We start from the raw sequence: 15,975 nt of genomic DNA, 5'->3' as shown, positions 1-15,975 counted from the left end.
GCATTAAACTTGTCCTCATCTTTCCTGACTTTTTATGAGCACGAGTGAAGACATAACCACTATGTCTATTGATACCAGGGCCCCGTTTGATGAGGATTTCCCGAATCACCCATAGAAATATTCCTTATGAGGAGGAAAGTTAATAATGCGTGCAGTGTCTGAGATGTAAGGCTAGTCCAGTTGGTTCATTTTACAGGTAGGGAAACTGAGTTTCCAGGGGGGGAAGGGGGAGCCTACAGAGGAAGTAATGAGTATCGTGCTCGGGCTCTTCCAAAGTCGCTTCCAGTTCTGGCAGCCTGTGATTCTGGGACGCTCCCCTAAATCGCAAGGGATGCTGTAACCAGACTAGCTAGGCCATCAGTGTCCTGGAGCGCGCCACGAGACTGAAGTTACTTCGAGAGACCCGCCAGGGGGCGCAGTGAGGTCCGAGCGGCCGCGGGCGTTTCCCACACGGAGGGCATTGTGTGGGACACCACGCGCGGCCCAGGGCGGGAGGGGGCGGGGCTGCGGCCGGAACGCCGCGGCGGAGGCGGGGGCAGCGCGGTGCCGGCCGGAGCGGTTTGGGCGGCGCACCGGGGGCAAGATGGCGGAGCGGCAGGAGGCGCTGAGGGAGTTCGTGGCGGTGACCGGGGCCGAGGAGGACCGGGCCCGCTTCTTCCTCGAGTCAGCCGGATGGGACCTGCAGGTAGCAGCGGGGCTGGCGCGAGCGGGCGAGCGGGCGGACATGGGGCTGGGGCGGGCAGGAGAGGCCGCAGCGACCGAAGCGCAGAGTCATCCAGGGGCTGGGGGAGGCCGGGCCGGACTGGGAGGAGGTGGTGAGGCGGGGGCGGGGACCCTCGGCTCCGGTCCCAGGCCCCGCCCCCATCCTCGCCCCTCACCCTCTCCTGAGAGACCCAGCCCGAGCGGGCTCCAGGACAGCGTCTCCCCGGGAGACGGCGGGACGCGCCTGCCTGTGGGAGGGCTTCTCTGGGCTTCGTCTACGTCTAGGGACGAGCAGGCCTGACCCAGCCCAGAGACACACACGTACACGCCCTGGCAGGGCCACGGAGACGCGGGGTGCATGTGTGTGCGTGCGTGTGTGCGTGTGTGTGACACGAGCCGTGCACGAGTGGGCAGAGGCACCTGTCTGCGCTAACACTGCAGGGACACACACATGGGGACACTCAGGCAGACGCCCACCTTCCTCCGGCCCACGCAGATGCTGACACACCGTGAGCGTCACTGACGCAAATACAAACACTGACAGACAGGAAAGCTGAGTGACATTCCTCCTGGAGAGATCCAGGTTGCTTGTACACTCGTGATAATAATTCCCATGACCACAGCGCTGTCAGGTTGGCCGGTCCATTAGCCCCAACAACCCTGTGAAGGAGGTAGTGCAAATATTCTCTCCATTTTGCAGATAAGAAAACTGAGGCTGACAATCTGGGACCTGCCCAGGGTAGTACATCTAATAAGTGGCAGATTGAGTCCACATCTTCTACCTAAGTCCAAGACCATCTCAGCCATGATGTCCACCCTCCCCTCAGCCATTGCTAATTCACTTACCCTCTCCTCCCCACCTTTCTTTGCTTTCTCATCTTTTACCACACCTACACCCCTTCAAAGAATTCAGACCAATTTCCTGGATAGTATCTAGGGGACATCTTGGTTTATCCCCCAGCCTCAGCCCAGGCAAGGTTTTTCAGTCTTTTTTTTTTTTTTTTTTTTTTTTTTTTTGCCTTTTCTTGGTAGCATTTCCCAATAAAGAGACACAAAATTTCTTCCAGGAGTAGAGTTAGTAAGGAAAGCTAGCCCAGTTTAAGTACTCAATTAAGACAGTTCTTAAATTGCCCTGAACTGAACTATTTTCCTCCCCCACTTCGAATTTGTGTTGGGGAATACAACACTGTTTTAAGTTTGATCTGACCCAGTTACTACTGTCTGTGTCTTCTGCATAATATTTACTTCCTCCTAGTCAGGATCAATTAGAATTTGTGTTTGTGATAATAGAAAAGCAAACTTTGTTTGGGCAGAGCTTATGGATTGTCACAGGTGGTTGGGACCTTAGAAGCCATATATTTTACGGAAGAGAAAATTCAAAGCTGCTTCTTAGTTTCTTCCATAAATCTGTACCACCAGAATAAGAATTTGATTTCTCTGTGGTGTTTCTGATTTATACCAGGTAAATGAAATGAAAATATCAGATAAATGAAGGGATGTTTCTAAGGGACTAGTGACTCTCTTTCAGATTGCCCTGGCCAGCTTTTATGAGGATGGAGGTGATGAAGACCTTGTTTCACTTTCCCAACCAACACCCAGTTCGGTGTCCAGAGGCACAGCCCCCAGGTAAGAACCAGTTTCTGATCTTATCAATCCATACTAAATGAATTAGTTTTACAGGTCATTTATTATGTTCCTGATAAAGTCTGTGTTCCTCATCCTAGTATCAAAGACTCTGTAACTTACCCACAGTCATTTCCAACATTGCTTTCTTCTTTTTTTTTTTTTTTTTTTTAATTTTAATATCTTTTTATTGATAGAATGCATGCCAGGGTAATTTTTTACAGCATTATCCCTTGCACTCACTTCTGTTCTGATTTTTCCCCTCCCTCCACCCTCTCCCCCAGATGGCAAGCAGTCCTTTACATGTTGAATAGGTTACAGTATATCCTGGATACAATATATTTGTGCAGAACCGGACAGTTTTCTTGTTGTACAGGGAGAATTGAATTCAGAAGGTATAAATAACCCGGGAAGAAAAACAAAAATGCAAGCAGTTTATATTCATTTCCCAGTGTTCTTTCTCTGGGTGTAGCTGCTTCTGTCCATCTTTGATCAATTAAGGCTCTCTTTATCGAAGAGATCCACTTCCATCAGAATACATCCTCAAACAGTATCGTTGTTGAGGTATATAATGATCTCCTGGTTCTGCTCATTTCACTCAGCATCAGTTCATGTAAGTCTCGCTAGTCCTCTCTGTATTCATCCTGCTGGTCATTCCTTACAGAACAATAATATTCCATAACATTCATATACCACAATTTACTCAACCATTCTCCAATTGATGGACATCCTTTCATTTTCCAGCTTCTAGCCACTACAAACAGGGCTGCCACAAACATTTTGGCACATACAGGTCCCTTTCCTTTCTTTAGTATCTCTTTGGGGTATAAGCCCAGTAGAAACACTGCTGGATCAAAGGGTATGCACAGTTTGATAACTTTTTGAGCATAGTTCCAAATTGCTCTCCAGAATGGCTGGATGTGTTCACAATTCCACCAACAATGTATCAGTGTCCCTGTTTTCCCACATCCCCTCCAACATTCCCCATTATCTTTCCCTGTCATTCTAGCCAATCTGACAGGTGTGTAGTGGTATTTCAGACCAACATTGCTTTCTTAGGTAAACTCTGTGCCCAGATAGACTCTGCTATTTGCCATTCTTTAATATGTCCCAAATTTTTCCTTTGTTTCAAGCTGCTTTCCTTTTCTAGGAGTCTATTACCACCATGAATTGTTCCCCTTCCTTCTCCAAACATAAAGATTTTCACTGCTGCCCATTAAAATTTTATCCCTTCTTTAAGTCCTAATTCCCCTGACATTTCCTTCATGCAGTCTTTGCTGTCTTCAGCATCCTGATATGACCTTTGCGTCTTACTTATGGACTTTAGTTCTTTGACTTATTTTATTTAGCCTTTTAAACTATAAGCGCTAAAGAGAAAGAATGTGTTTTGCCAATCTTTTTTCTTTGGCATCTGCCCCTAGAACCTGTCAGAGCTTTGTAAATATATCAGTCACTCAATAGACTCTTAATTATATAATTCAGTTAATGCTCTTAAAAGTATGGGGTGGAACTGCATTATTAGAGACCCTCTAATGGTACAGTTTGTAGATCTCCCTAAAGCCAGGAAGTTCAAACTGTGTCTCAGATATTAGTGATATGATTAAGCATGTCACTTATGATTTCTCAGCTTTAGTTTCTTATCTGTAAAATGGCAATAATAATAGCACCTACCTCACTGAAGTTTTTGTGACAATCAAATGGAATAAGGTAGAAAACTCTCCAAAAGCCTTACAGTGTTATATAAATATATTGGAATCACTGAATAAGAGCAGAAAAATCTAGTTTTTCTTGAAGTTAATTAAGGAAAAACCCTCATCTGCATAGGATTTTTTCAAATTCCATATTTCTTTTTAATGCATTTATGACTCTGAATGAGAAAAGGATTAAGTACTAAGTTTATGCTAGCATAAAAAATAAAAGAGATTAAATTCTCTATCAGAGGAAATGTTACAGCAGAGACTGCTAACATACTTACATTGGGGATTTCTACACTGTCAGGGAATCATTTCTAAGGATGTCTTTGTACTTAGGGCTTCCCTGAAGTATGGTATCTTTGCTTGGAATCATCCCTAGGGTTTCTGGGATCAAGTTAAAATGAACAAGATTCCTTGAAGGGAGAAAAAAAAAAGGTCTCAAAAGAGCACGGTTTGTAGGCTGAAAACTATGTGTGTAGAAAGAAGGAGCTCCAGACATTCCTCTGAATGAGGAGGACTGGATTTATGAAGTAATTATGTGTATGAGCTTTCACATGTTTTGAAGTCATTAGTCAGCAATGCTACTTTCACCTATATCTATTCTCTCTTGATCTGATCCCCAAAGAATGATTTTGTGAAATACCTGTGAACTTCCTGATGGAAGGGAAGGAAAAGGAATAAGTATTTGTATAGTACTATGTGTCTAAGTGCTTTTACAAATATTATCTCATTTGAACTTCCCAACAACTTGGAAAGTTAAGTGCTTTTATTATCCCCATTTTATTTCCATTGAGGAAACTGAGGCAGACAGGCTAAATAACTTCTCTTCTGGGTCACACAGCTAGTCTAAGGATAGATTTGAACTCAAGTCTTGCTGATATTAGGCCTAGTACTTTATCCACTGTTCCACCAGTAAGAAAGTATTTTTAGTAGCTGTTTTGAAGAACAGATTAGCCGGATTCTATTATGACTTCATTTATTTCTACTCACTATGATTTATTTTGTACAGAAAATAATATACTTTTATTATCCATCCTCTCTCTCTCCTTCTTTCTTTTTCTCCTCTACTTTCCCCCCAGACACACATATATGAACATATGCATACACATAAACACATGCATGCACACCCACACAATTTCTGCATCTGGACATTTGCATTTCTTATTGCCAATTTTACCTCTCAGGAATACTGGGACTCTCTTACTGTCCTTCACTTCTGCCTCCTGCAGGTCTGAAATGTTCAATTCAGGACACATTTTCTTAAAGCCCTAATATGTAGGAAGTACTGTGCTGAGTAGGTGCTGGGGATACAAAGATGACCCAGTAGCAATCTTCCCAAACCTTATAGGAGCAAAATAAAATTAGCATGATAAAAGAAAGTGTCATGAGAACATGAAGAAGGTAAAAGATCACTTTCTTTGGGATTCAAGATTAGTCAGAATGTAAAATGAGAAGCATTAAACCTTGAAAGAGGGGAGGGTTTCTAAAATACAGTTGGAAATATTGAATTCTGTATCACTCTTAGAGAACAGTGTGAACAGAGGCAGAAAAACGGGGAAATGAAAAGTCGTCTAGTTTGACTAGAACACAGAGTACATGAAGGGGAGTAGGATGAGATAAGGCTAATGTTACAATAATAGTTTCCTGACATTGTTCTTTTTCTAAGGTGTCCAGGATGTTATAATCAAAGCCTTAGTCCATCACAACTAATAACCTCAAATAGTTGGGGTTGGAAATTTCATAAAGTCTGAATTCAAGTCTAGGAATTCAGATCATTCTTGCAAGTAGGGATCATTTCATTCTTTGTACTTATATCCCCAGCATTCAGCATAATAATTGACATATAGATAATTAATGCATTCTTAATGATTGATGTTAGACAATCAATGGATACTTATTGATTCAGTTACTTCAGTATTTAGTTAAATTAACTAAGCCTTCTAGTTCTTCAGTATCTTTCAGGTCACTTCCAAGTCTAAATTCCGCATCTCATTATTTCTCTGTCCAGTCCATTGTCTCCGCTATCTTTGGACTATAGTAGCAGTCTCCTAATTAGCTCTTCAAACTCTTGTCTTTCCTCTACACATGCTGCCAGATTAATCTTCCATTTTTTTGATTGTTTCTTTCCTCTGCCTAAAAACCTTCCATTTATTTTCAGAATAGAGTTCAAGTTCTTCTGGCTTTTAGAGTTTTCCACAGTTTGTCACCCAGTTTCCTTCCCAGTTTCATCCAAAATTCACCTTTCTTTTTCCATTTGCCTCAGTCAAATGGTTCTATTCCTAGTCTCTTGAATAGCCTTTGAATTTCCCACTCAGCATGCTGTTGCTCTGCCTAAACCTGATGAAAGGTTGCTCAGTTCAAATTCAACAAAAATTTCATGTTTACTAATGTACAAGGGCACTATGCTTAGTTCTGGGGATACAAAGATGTAAAAATTATAGCCTTTGAGAAGCTCATATTATATTTGGGGAATTAGTCTTGTGCACAGATAAATCTGATACAAGATAGAAAGTGTTGGGAAGAAGGAGTCAGAGGACTTTAGTAAGATTTGAAGATGGAAGACTTTAAGAAAAAGGGATACATTCTAGGCATAAGAGGAGTGATCTGTAAGAAAGTAGAACTAGAAGGTAACTGTTAAAGTTGATTTGAAGGCAGTCTGCATTCAGTGTTTCTACTTTTTTATTTTTCTCTTATTTTTTAACTCTTAGCAGTCTGGGTTCCAAACTCATCATTCAACTGAAATGAGACTGTTTAAAGTTACCAATGATTAAAGTTGATTTGAAGGCAGTCTGCATTCAGTCTTTCTACTTTTTTATTTTTCTCTTACTTTTTAACTCTTAGCAGTCTGGGTTCCAAACTCATCATTCAACTGAAATGAGACTGTTTAAAGTTACCAATGATTATATAATTGCCAAACTTAATGGCCTATCCTCAGTCTTCATCACTCCTGGCCCCTAACCTCTTTATACTCTTATCTCTGGGTTTTCATGACTGATCTGTCTTGGTTCTCCTATGTGGCTATTCCTTCTCTGTCTCTGTTGCTGGATCTTCATTTAGGTCATGCTAGAGTATTCCTGAGCTTCTGTTCTATTCTCTTCTTCCTCTATACATACATAGAATTAAGAGTCATCTGCATAGCAATGTGATGGTTGTTTCTGCTGGAATGACTGAGCTCAAGTGAGGGATTGTAAAAGAAAAAAAGAGCCTCCACTTAGAGGTAGCATAGGAGGTTAATGAAATAGAAGAACCTGGAGAGAGCATTGATACAAGCTAAGGTAAGAGATAGTCCCCAAATGGTTAGAGTATCAGAAGTTATAGAAAAATGAATATGAAAGACCTTTGCATTTAGCAATTAGGAGATCATTGGTGACTTGAGAGAAGCCTTTGAGTATAGTACTTAAGGGTTACAAGCCCAAATTACAAGAGACTCGAGAATGAAAGGTGGTAAAGTGTATGAAACAAATGGAGACCTCTCATTCTTTCTAGTTTCACAATGACTGGGATAAAAGATAATATAGATTGATAATATGGGAGGATAGTGGCATTGAGGAAGGAATGAGTAGTCAGTTTGAAGACTGGTTTTCTGTTTATTTTAATAGATACTGTTTTAAGCCTCTTAATTTAAAAAAAAAAATTATCTTGAGGGATGGACTTAGGGACAAAGACATTGGCCAAAGTCAATGACTCAGAGAGAAAGAAAGTATTTGGATAACTTTTAACATCACAGACACAAGATTTGTTCAGTCTTTTGAAGGGGGCTTGAGTTTGACTGAAATCTAACAAAACTTTCTTAATCATGAAATAAATTAGTGAAATTTATCTCTCATGAAAAGTCGTAGAATCATCATTATTGAGATCATTAGAATTGTCTTGGATGCAAGGTCTGGGGAACTCAGCCAGCCCTGGCAGGGAATCGACTTGCTGATTCAGTCCATCATTGTCCTCTTATTCCTAGAGGATGGAACCTCAGAGATTTCTTTCTCCCAATTGTACTCATTGTTGTGAATGTTTGGTCTTTTCCTCTCTCTCCCCTCCAATTCGGTTTGAGATTTCTTTTTAGTGAAACAATTCCTTCCTTTATATCTATCCTCGTTGTTCTGTGTGTTTTTTTTTTTCTTTTTTCTATGTTACAGTGAATCTGAATTTTTTCTTTATTCCAAAATACCAAGGAAAGATAGTCTGTCTGTAACTTGGCCATCTGAAAAACTCAAAGTAATATTTGAGGACAAATTTATACTAGGAAAACTGCACCAAAATTATGGAAAGTGAATTAACCCCCTTTTGACTAATCTAGTTTAGTTTTATATATGTTAATAGTGATTTTATGGAATATTTTTTAAAAAAAATATACTAGTAAATAATTCCAGCTCATTAAAAGTAAATTATTTACATTTTATGTACCTAGCTTCTGTGAGAGGTTAAATTAAGGTATTTTTAAAAAATATATATTAGTAAATAATTCCAGCCCATTAAAAGCAAATTATTTACCTTGTATATACCCAGCTTCTGTGAGAGCTTAAATTAAGATGGCCTATTTAAAAGGGATAATAACATTGCTCCCCAAATTTCATTGGTTCTCTCTCATGTCCCTTGAGGAGAAAAATGTAACATTGTTTTGAACAAGACAAGGATGGAAACCATCCTTTCATTGATAAAAACAAGTCTTAAGTGAGGTAATTCCCTTTCTTCATTTAGCTCAGCACCTTTAATGCAAATTATAGTTTTTGAGAGTTGCCTGGAGCAGTGATGTCAAACTCAGATAGAAATAGGGACTACTAAATCATATGCAAAGATCCTATGGGTCACATTTTGACTTAGAAAAACACCTATTGAGGCAACTAGGTGGCACAGTGGATAAAGCATGAGCCCTGAAGTCAGGAGACCTGAGTTCAAATCTAGTCTCAGACACTTAACACTTCCTAGCTGAGTGATTCTGAGCAAGTCTCTTAATCCCAAATGCCTTTGCAAAAAAAAAAAAGAAAGAAAGAAAAGAAAGGAAAACAATCTATTAACATTATCCATGTTTTATTGTATTTTTATTTATTTTTGTTAAATAATTTCCAGTTATATTTTAATCTGGTATGGGTTGGCAGTATTGTGAACTTGCATGTTTCTGACAGCTCTAGCCTAGAAAACTAAAAGGTTAAGTAAGTTGCTCATTGTCACAGCCAGTATATTGGGGGCGAAATTTGAACCCATGTCTTCCTGACTTCAAGGCCAGCCATAGCACATTGTCTTTTTGAGCTAACCCTAGATATTATTAATACATGGATACATAACACAAAAGTATTTCAGGTAGCTCCATTGTATCTCTCAGCTAGAGGAAACATGTTATAGTGCAAAGAGCACTGGATTGGAAGTCAGATCCTGGGTCTGAATCCCATCCCTTTTTCTTTACAAGCTGTGTGATCCTGGGGAAGTCATTCAATACTTCTGAGCCTCATCTGTGAAGTGAAGATAATAATTTTTGAACTACCTGATTCTTAGAGTTATAAAGAAAGTGCTTTGTAAATGTGATTAGTTGCTATTATTATTTTTAGTAATAATATTAATTTAAAATAAGTCTCTAGACCACAAATTTACTTTTGTGTGTGTCCCATAGAACTCTTTCACAGTCTGGTCAAGCTTTTGGACCTTTTATTAGAAGAATTTTAAACAAAATATTTAGAAAAAAAAATTACATATCCCAAATTAAGGTGGCATAATGGATAGAGTAACAGCCCTAGAGTGAGTTTAAATCCAACCTCAGATACGTACTAGATGTGTGATCCTGGGTAAGTCTCAATTAACCCCTACTGCATCCCTCTCACCCTCCCCTCCCAAAAAAAAAAAAAAACACCTGCTCTAGAAGTAGGAACTTAGTGTCTTTTGGTGCAGAACATCACTTTATCTCTTTTTGATTCTTCAGTGACAACAGGGTGACATCATTCAGAGACCTTGTTCATGCTCAAGAAGATGATGATGATGATGAAGAGGGTCAACGGTGAGTGAGTCTTTATTAAAATATTCTGTTAGTCCTTTGAAAAGGACACACTTGCATTATGAGAACTACAGTTAATATGGTCCCATTAATACATCCATAAAGTAATCCAGTTAATATCATTCATTATGTTAGATAATCCTTCTCAATCTGTGTTCCCCATAAGCTCCTTTGCCAAAAAAAGTTCTTTGTTGCTTTCACATTGGTCACAATCTCCTGTTTCTCAAGGTTCTGAGATAATTTTATAAGGAATTCCATAACCTAGTAAGCAGAACTTCTTTAATAGAAGAATAACAACTTGCTTAATGTTATTCATTGGTTCAAAGGGGACAGTTCTGAAGAAACAATGCTGAAGCAGAAAAGAAAGGAGAAATAGAAGGATAAATAGAAGAAAGGAATCGTTTAGTTAACATCCTGAATCACAGAGTAGGATTTAGTTGGGGGAAGGAGGGGAGTAGTGAGGGGGAAATTAATCTCAGCAGTACAGTAAGCTGTGTGATATTTAATATTTAACAAATTGTTTTTATACTTAAATACAGCAGTGAGCTGATCATATCACCTTTCATATACTTTAGTATGTTTATTTATTCAGTAAACACCAAACCATGAGCAGAAAACATTCTCTTACACTGAGGAGAATACAAAATGATATCTTTTAAGGAAATATTCTAACTCCATGGTTACTACTTAATTGAAAAATATAATGAAAAATCATAGCTTTAGATTTGGAAAAGACTAAAGACCTCAATTTTACAAGTGAAGAAACTGAGATCTGAAGAGGTAGAAAGAAATTAAATGTCTTGGCCATGGTCATACAGGTAGCAAATGAAAGACTTGGATCATAAGGGACTCCTTATGATTCACTATGTGGTCTACAAGTTCACTGGAGAATCATAACCTTAAGAATGGGTGGGATTTTAGGGACTTGTGACCATCTTGTTCAACCTTCTTCCTTTTAGAAATTAGAAAACTGGGGTCTAAAGAGGAGGGAAAGGTACTTGTCTGGTAGTGTTGGGACTAAAATCTTAAGACTCTTGATGCCTACCTCTAGATCCTTTCTCACTATACTAGTTAGAAAAATCTGTTTTAGAATCTAATTGTTACATGATGGGATTGCAAGAAAATTGATATTGAGATAGAAGGCTTCTGTTTCTTACCTTTACTATTGTACTTCATTAATACTTTTGGGACCTTGAGCAAGTCATATAATGTCTCTAGCCACAGTTTGCTCAGCTATCAGTTGACGGGGTTTGAACTAGATTACCTCTAAGGTGGTCTTATCAACCGTAAATCCTCTGATCGCTCCAGACCAGATCTGCTGTCTTATTGGTGGAGGATAATATCTGCTGGGGATAATAGCTTGTATGAAGCCAGTTTAGCATTTCCTCTGCAGCTCCTCCTGTTACTTGGAAGAAGTAAGAGATCCAGTGAATTTCCTAAGGCTATACATCTCAGAAATGAGACTTGAACTAATCTGTATCAGAAGGGTCTCTGTCTGAGGCCAACTCTGTGTTATTCCCTGACCCCACTTAAGCAGTCGTAAACTTGGTTAACAAATAAGCTTATACTAGGACTTTGATATCTCTGAGTTCAAAGTACGTTGATTGTCAATACCTATATTTCATTCCCCTTGTCCGTTTCCACACAGTATGCCTTCCTCAATCCATGGCTCCTCCCCTCCCCCATCTACTCCCAAGACATTTCAGTACTCTGATCCCGACACCTGCCTTGTAGCCTCAATATTTCACATGGGAAGTGATGCTTTTGTATTAGGCTGCTGAAGATTTTGGCCACACATTTTCATCACCAAAGGAACAAATCAGGGAAATCATTTAGCAGCTCAGATTACCAAAGGCAAAAACTGGTTTTCGTAGCTGGCCAGCTGTGTGCTGTTGACAGAATCACAGAGTGGAACAGGACAGAGGAATGAATGAGCTCTGGCCTGACAAGCTAGCAACTTTACTTTCCAGGCCATGGCACAAGGTACTGCACAAACTCAAATGTCACTGTCTGCACTAAATCTGCCCCAATTTCACATCATGCTTTTTTTTTCTTTTTTGCATCTCTAATGTTGATGTTGTATATTTAATCTGTGTGACTATGACTATTTAGACTATGAGCTCTTTGAGGACAGGAATCATATCTTGTATAAGCCTTGTTGCTTCTTAACATGGTGCTCTGTATACTCAAGTCATTTAACAAGTATTTGTTGTACTGCAAATAACAAGAGAAAACCTTACCCATTAAAAAAAAAAAACCAAAATTTCTGAATTATCCTTATTTTGAGAATGAAGTAAATAAAATCAAGATATGCACTCCAACCTCACTTAGCCCTTCTCTTCTTAATATCCCCTAGCCATACTGACCAGACCTAGGGAATAAGGGTAAAAAAATGTACTACTGTGTGACTTCTCTGAGCCTCAGTTTCTTCTTCTGTAAAATGAAGACAATACCTGTGCTTCAGAGTTGTTGCAAGGATGAAAATGAGTAACACTAATAAATTCCATTTATTGAAGGCAAAGCTTTCATTTATTTATCTTTGTATTCCCTCCCCCCAGTACCTACCACAATGATCTGTTTCCCACGACTTATGTACTGACTTTATATAGTGATTATATTATATTTTCATATCATACTCTACAGTTTTATAATATCTTTTGTAATTAAGAAGTCTGAATTTTAAGTCATATAACTTTTAAGCTTCAGTTCTCCCAATCCTGAGATTAAGAAGAGTGATGCAGTGCTTCCATCACAGGATTAAAATGAGGAAAATGCTTTGTAATCTTTAAGTTTTGTTTAGATGTTAATTATTGTTAGGTTATCTCATTTGAGTTTTATATTCCTGTCAGAAAGATAGGACATTCTCTAAAGAAAAAAATGAAGCCCAGCGAGAGATGGCTTATCCAAGCTCACATAACCAGACGATTTCTTCTGTACCATATTTAGCACTACCAATATAAAGCTGCTAAAAAGTTCTGAATCTAATCCTCAGTGGTTATTTGGTTTCCAAAATATGCCCTTGCTAACTAAGCCCTGTAGCTGTCTCTTGGAAAGTTATTGATCAAATGGATAATTAATAACTTAAATTTGCATAATGATGGTTCAAAGGCCCTTTCCATACATTGTTCATTTGGTCCTCATAATTGTTCTGTAGCTATGGAAGGAAGGGATTAATATTCCCATTTTAGGAACTTGAGGTTCAGAGAAGTAAAGGAAGCTTCCCACAGCCAGTAAGTGATAGAGCTGGGACTCCAACAGGTTGGTTGATTCCAAGCTCAGTGCACAATCTAATCCCAGACCTTCAATATCAGAAGCCTTTCTTCCATGCAGGTTTTATGCCGGAGGCTCAGAGAGAAGTGGACAGCAAATTGTTGGCCCCCCAAGAAAGAAAAGCCCCAATGAGTTGGTGGAAGATCTCTTCAAAGGTGCCAAGGAACATGGAGCAGTGGCTGTTGATCGAATGGCCAAGAGTCCTGGCGAGAGTAGCAAGCCAAAAGTGAGACGGCTGCAGTCATGTTTGCTTTCTGCACTGTTTTCTTTTTGTAAAGGAATTCTTCCTGAAAATAACTATAACTTAACTCATGTTTTAATAGCTGCAAAGCATTCCATGTCCCTCACCTAACTTGATTCTCTGAGTTCACTAGGGGATGCATGGCTGATTTTTTTTTAGCCCTAGTTTTCAGATGAGGAAATGGAAAGCTAAGAAAGATGATTTAATTTGCCCAAGTGACTGTTTCTACCACAAAAGTGACTTTCTTTTTGTTCCTAATTAACTGTTGTAATTACCCCCTTTTTAAAAAAGTTACTGTCTTTTCCATCTTGGAAAAAAAATTAAAAGCCAAATCAGTAAGCATTTATTAAGTGCCTTCTCTGTGCCAGATACTTTGCTAAGTACTGGGGATGCAAAGAATGCCTCACAAATAGGCTCTCCTCTCAAGGATCTTAAAGTCAAATGAAGAGATGGCTTTCAAACAACTATATGAAAAAGATACATACAGCCCTCCATCTAAAATGCATTGTTTTAGAATCATAGAATTAGAAGGGACCTTAAACAGCTTATAATTCAACTTTTTCCCTTATAAAGAAATCCTTCCAACAACATTCCTGTCTCTGCTTAAAGAGGCAAGGTGATAGAATGGAAGGAATACTAAATTTGGATGGTGGATCCTATTACTTAAATACTTTCAACCTTAGGGATAGTCATTTAATCTCCATGGATCTTAGTTTCTTTATCTGTAACCTGAAGAGATTGAATTGAATGATAGCTTATTTTGCTCCAAGATCAAAATCCTTTGGTTCTGTGACCTTAAGTTACAGAATAACCATTATTTCATAAGATAAATAATCTGTTGTCAGACCATGCTAATTGTTATAAAGTTCTTGCTTAGATCTTCCTCTTTTGTCTTTTGATTAAACCTAGTTCTCTTCTTTGGCTGAAATATCTGATTTCCCATCTCCATGTCAGCCTGTCAAATATTTAAAGACATTAGTTATCTTTTAAGTCATTGTCTTTAATAAAATTCCAGCCATTGTTTAAGATGTTGTTCATAATTCCTATTATGCTCATAATTCTTATCCATCTCTTGTAGCCATTTGCAGGGGGTGGATACCGTCTTGGGGCAGCCCCAGAGGAGGAGTCTGCCTACGTAGCAGGAGAAAGACGACAATATTCTGGCCAAGATGTGAGTATGCTTCTCACCTCTGTAGGGACACCCCTCAGTATGGTTTGTTTTTTTTTTTTTTTATCAGAAGGAAATTCTCTCTTATTTAGATACCTCTGAAGGGAAACATAGCAATGGAGTACAAGAAGCTTTTTCTGAATTATAGAATGAGAGTTAATAGAATAAAAATTTCCAAGGACTCATTTTAAACTTATCAGGCTGAGTCATTTGAGGAATAGGGTTGAAAGATGAAGATGAAATGAATAGTAGAAAAGAGGATATTTAATGTATTTGCATGGAAGGAGCAGAAGACAAGAGAAATTGTCAGCAAGCATTTATTAAGCACTTAGTATATGCTAGGCACAGCAGGCACAGTGCTGCATGCTGAGGAGATAAAAAACAGAAATGAAACAGTTTTGTCCTTGAGGAATTTACAGTCTGACTGAGGGAGACAGTATATATGTGTGTAGAAATAATTTGAGGAGAAAGCACTGATAGCAGTGAAAATCAAGTAGAGTCTGTTGTAGAAAGTAGCACCTGCACTGAACCTTGAAGGAAATTAGGGATTTCGAGAGCCCAGGTTAAGAAGTAAGTTCTCTCCTAACAGACATGTGACACATACAACCTATGCAAAGGCACATAGGAGGGAAATGGAGTATCATGGAAGAGGAAAAAAGAAGAAGGCAAATTTGTAGTACATTGTGTAGGGAATATAGTAATGTATAATAAGACTGGAAAGGTAGATTGGGACCAAGTTGTGAAAGAATTTAATGTCACATAAACTGTTTTGTTTTATGCTTTAAGGTAATGGAAAGCCACTTCAGTTTATTAAACAGGGGAGTGACATGATTAGACCTGTATTTTAGGAAGAGCACTTTAGCAGCTGAGTGAAAAATACAATGTGCCAAGGAGAGACTTGAGACAAGGAAACCAATTTGAAAGAAATAATTCAGGTGAAAGGAGACGAGGGCTTAAATCATAGAATGAGTAGAAAGAGATGGGCAGGAGATAAAGATGTGGTGATAATAATAGCTAGTATTTACATAGTGCTTTAACGTTTACAAAGTGTATTACCTGTATATCTTATTTAATTGTCAAAATTTCTCTGGGAAAAAGGTACTTTTGTTATTCCCTGTTTTACAGTTGAGGAAACTGAGACTCAAAAAGCTTAAATAATTTGCCCAGGATTACACAGCTAGTGTCTGGCTTTAAACTCAGGTATTCCTGACTCACATCCAGCAATGTGGTAAAGATAGAAACAATAAGATTTAGCAACTGAGTGGAGATATGGAGTGAGTGTAAGTCAATAGTGATA

The 15,975-nt window shown here is 38.8% G+C and overlaps 1 protein-coding gene across 1 annotated transcript in view; it reads left to right on the top strand.

Moving 5' to 3' along the window:
* Positions 1 to 557: 557 nt before the first annotated feature.
* The window catches only part of NSFL1C (NSFL1 cofactor), a 31,726-nt gene continuing 16,308 nt past the window's right edge, over positions 558 to 15,975 (top strand). Inside the window, exons 1-5 of the mRNA XM_051979497.1 lie at positions 558 to 685; positions 2,231 to 2,328; positions 9,928 to 10,002; positions 13,330 to 13,495; positions 14,589 to 14,681. Coding sequence (XP_051835457.1) covers positions 584 to 685; positions 2,231 to 2,328; positions 9,928 to 10,002; positions 13,330 to 13,495; positions 14,589 to 14,681 — 534 coding nt within the window. The 5' untranslated portion in view covers positions 558 to 583. The remainder of the gene's footprint in view (positions 686 to 2,230; positions 2,329 to 9,927; positions 10,003 to 13,329; positions 13,496 to 14,588; positions 14,682 to 15,975) is intronic.

This window comes from Antechinus flavipes, chromosome 2, assembly GCF_016432865.1.
Source record: "Antechinus flavipes isolate AdamAnt ecotype Samford, QLD, Australia chromosome 2, AdamAnt_v2, whole genome shotgun sequence".
NCBI lineage: Eukaryota > Metazoa > Chordata > Mammalia > Dasyuromorphia > Dasyuridae > Antechinus > Antechinus flavipes.
The sequence above is the reverse complement of the archived record's forward strand: the minus strand, read 5'-3'. Positions and strand labels throughout refer to the sequence as shown.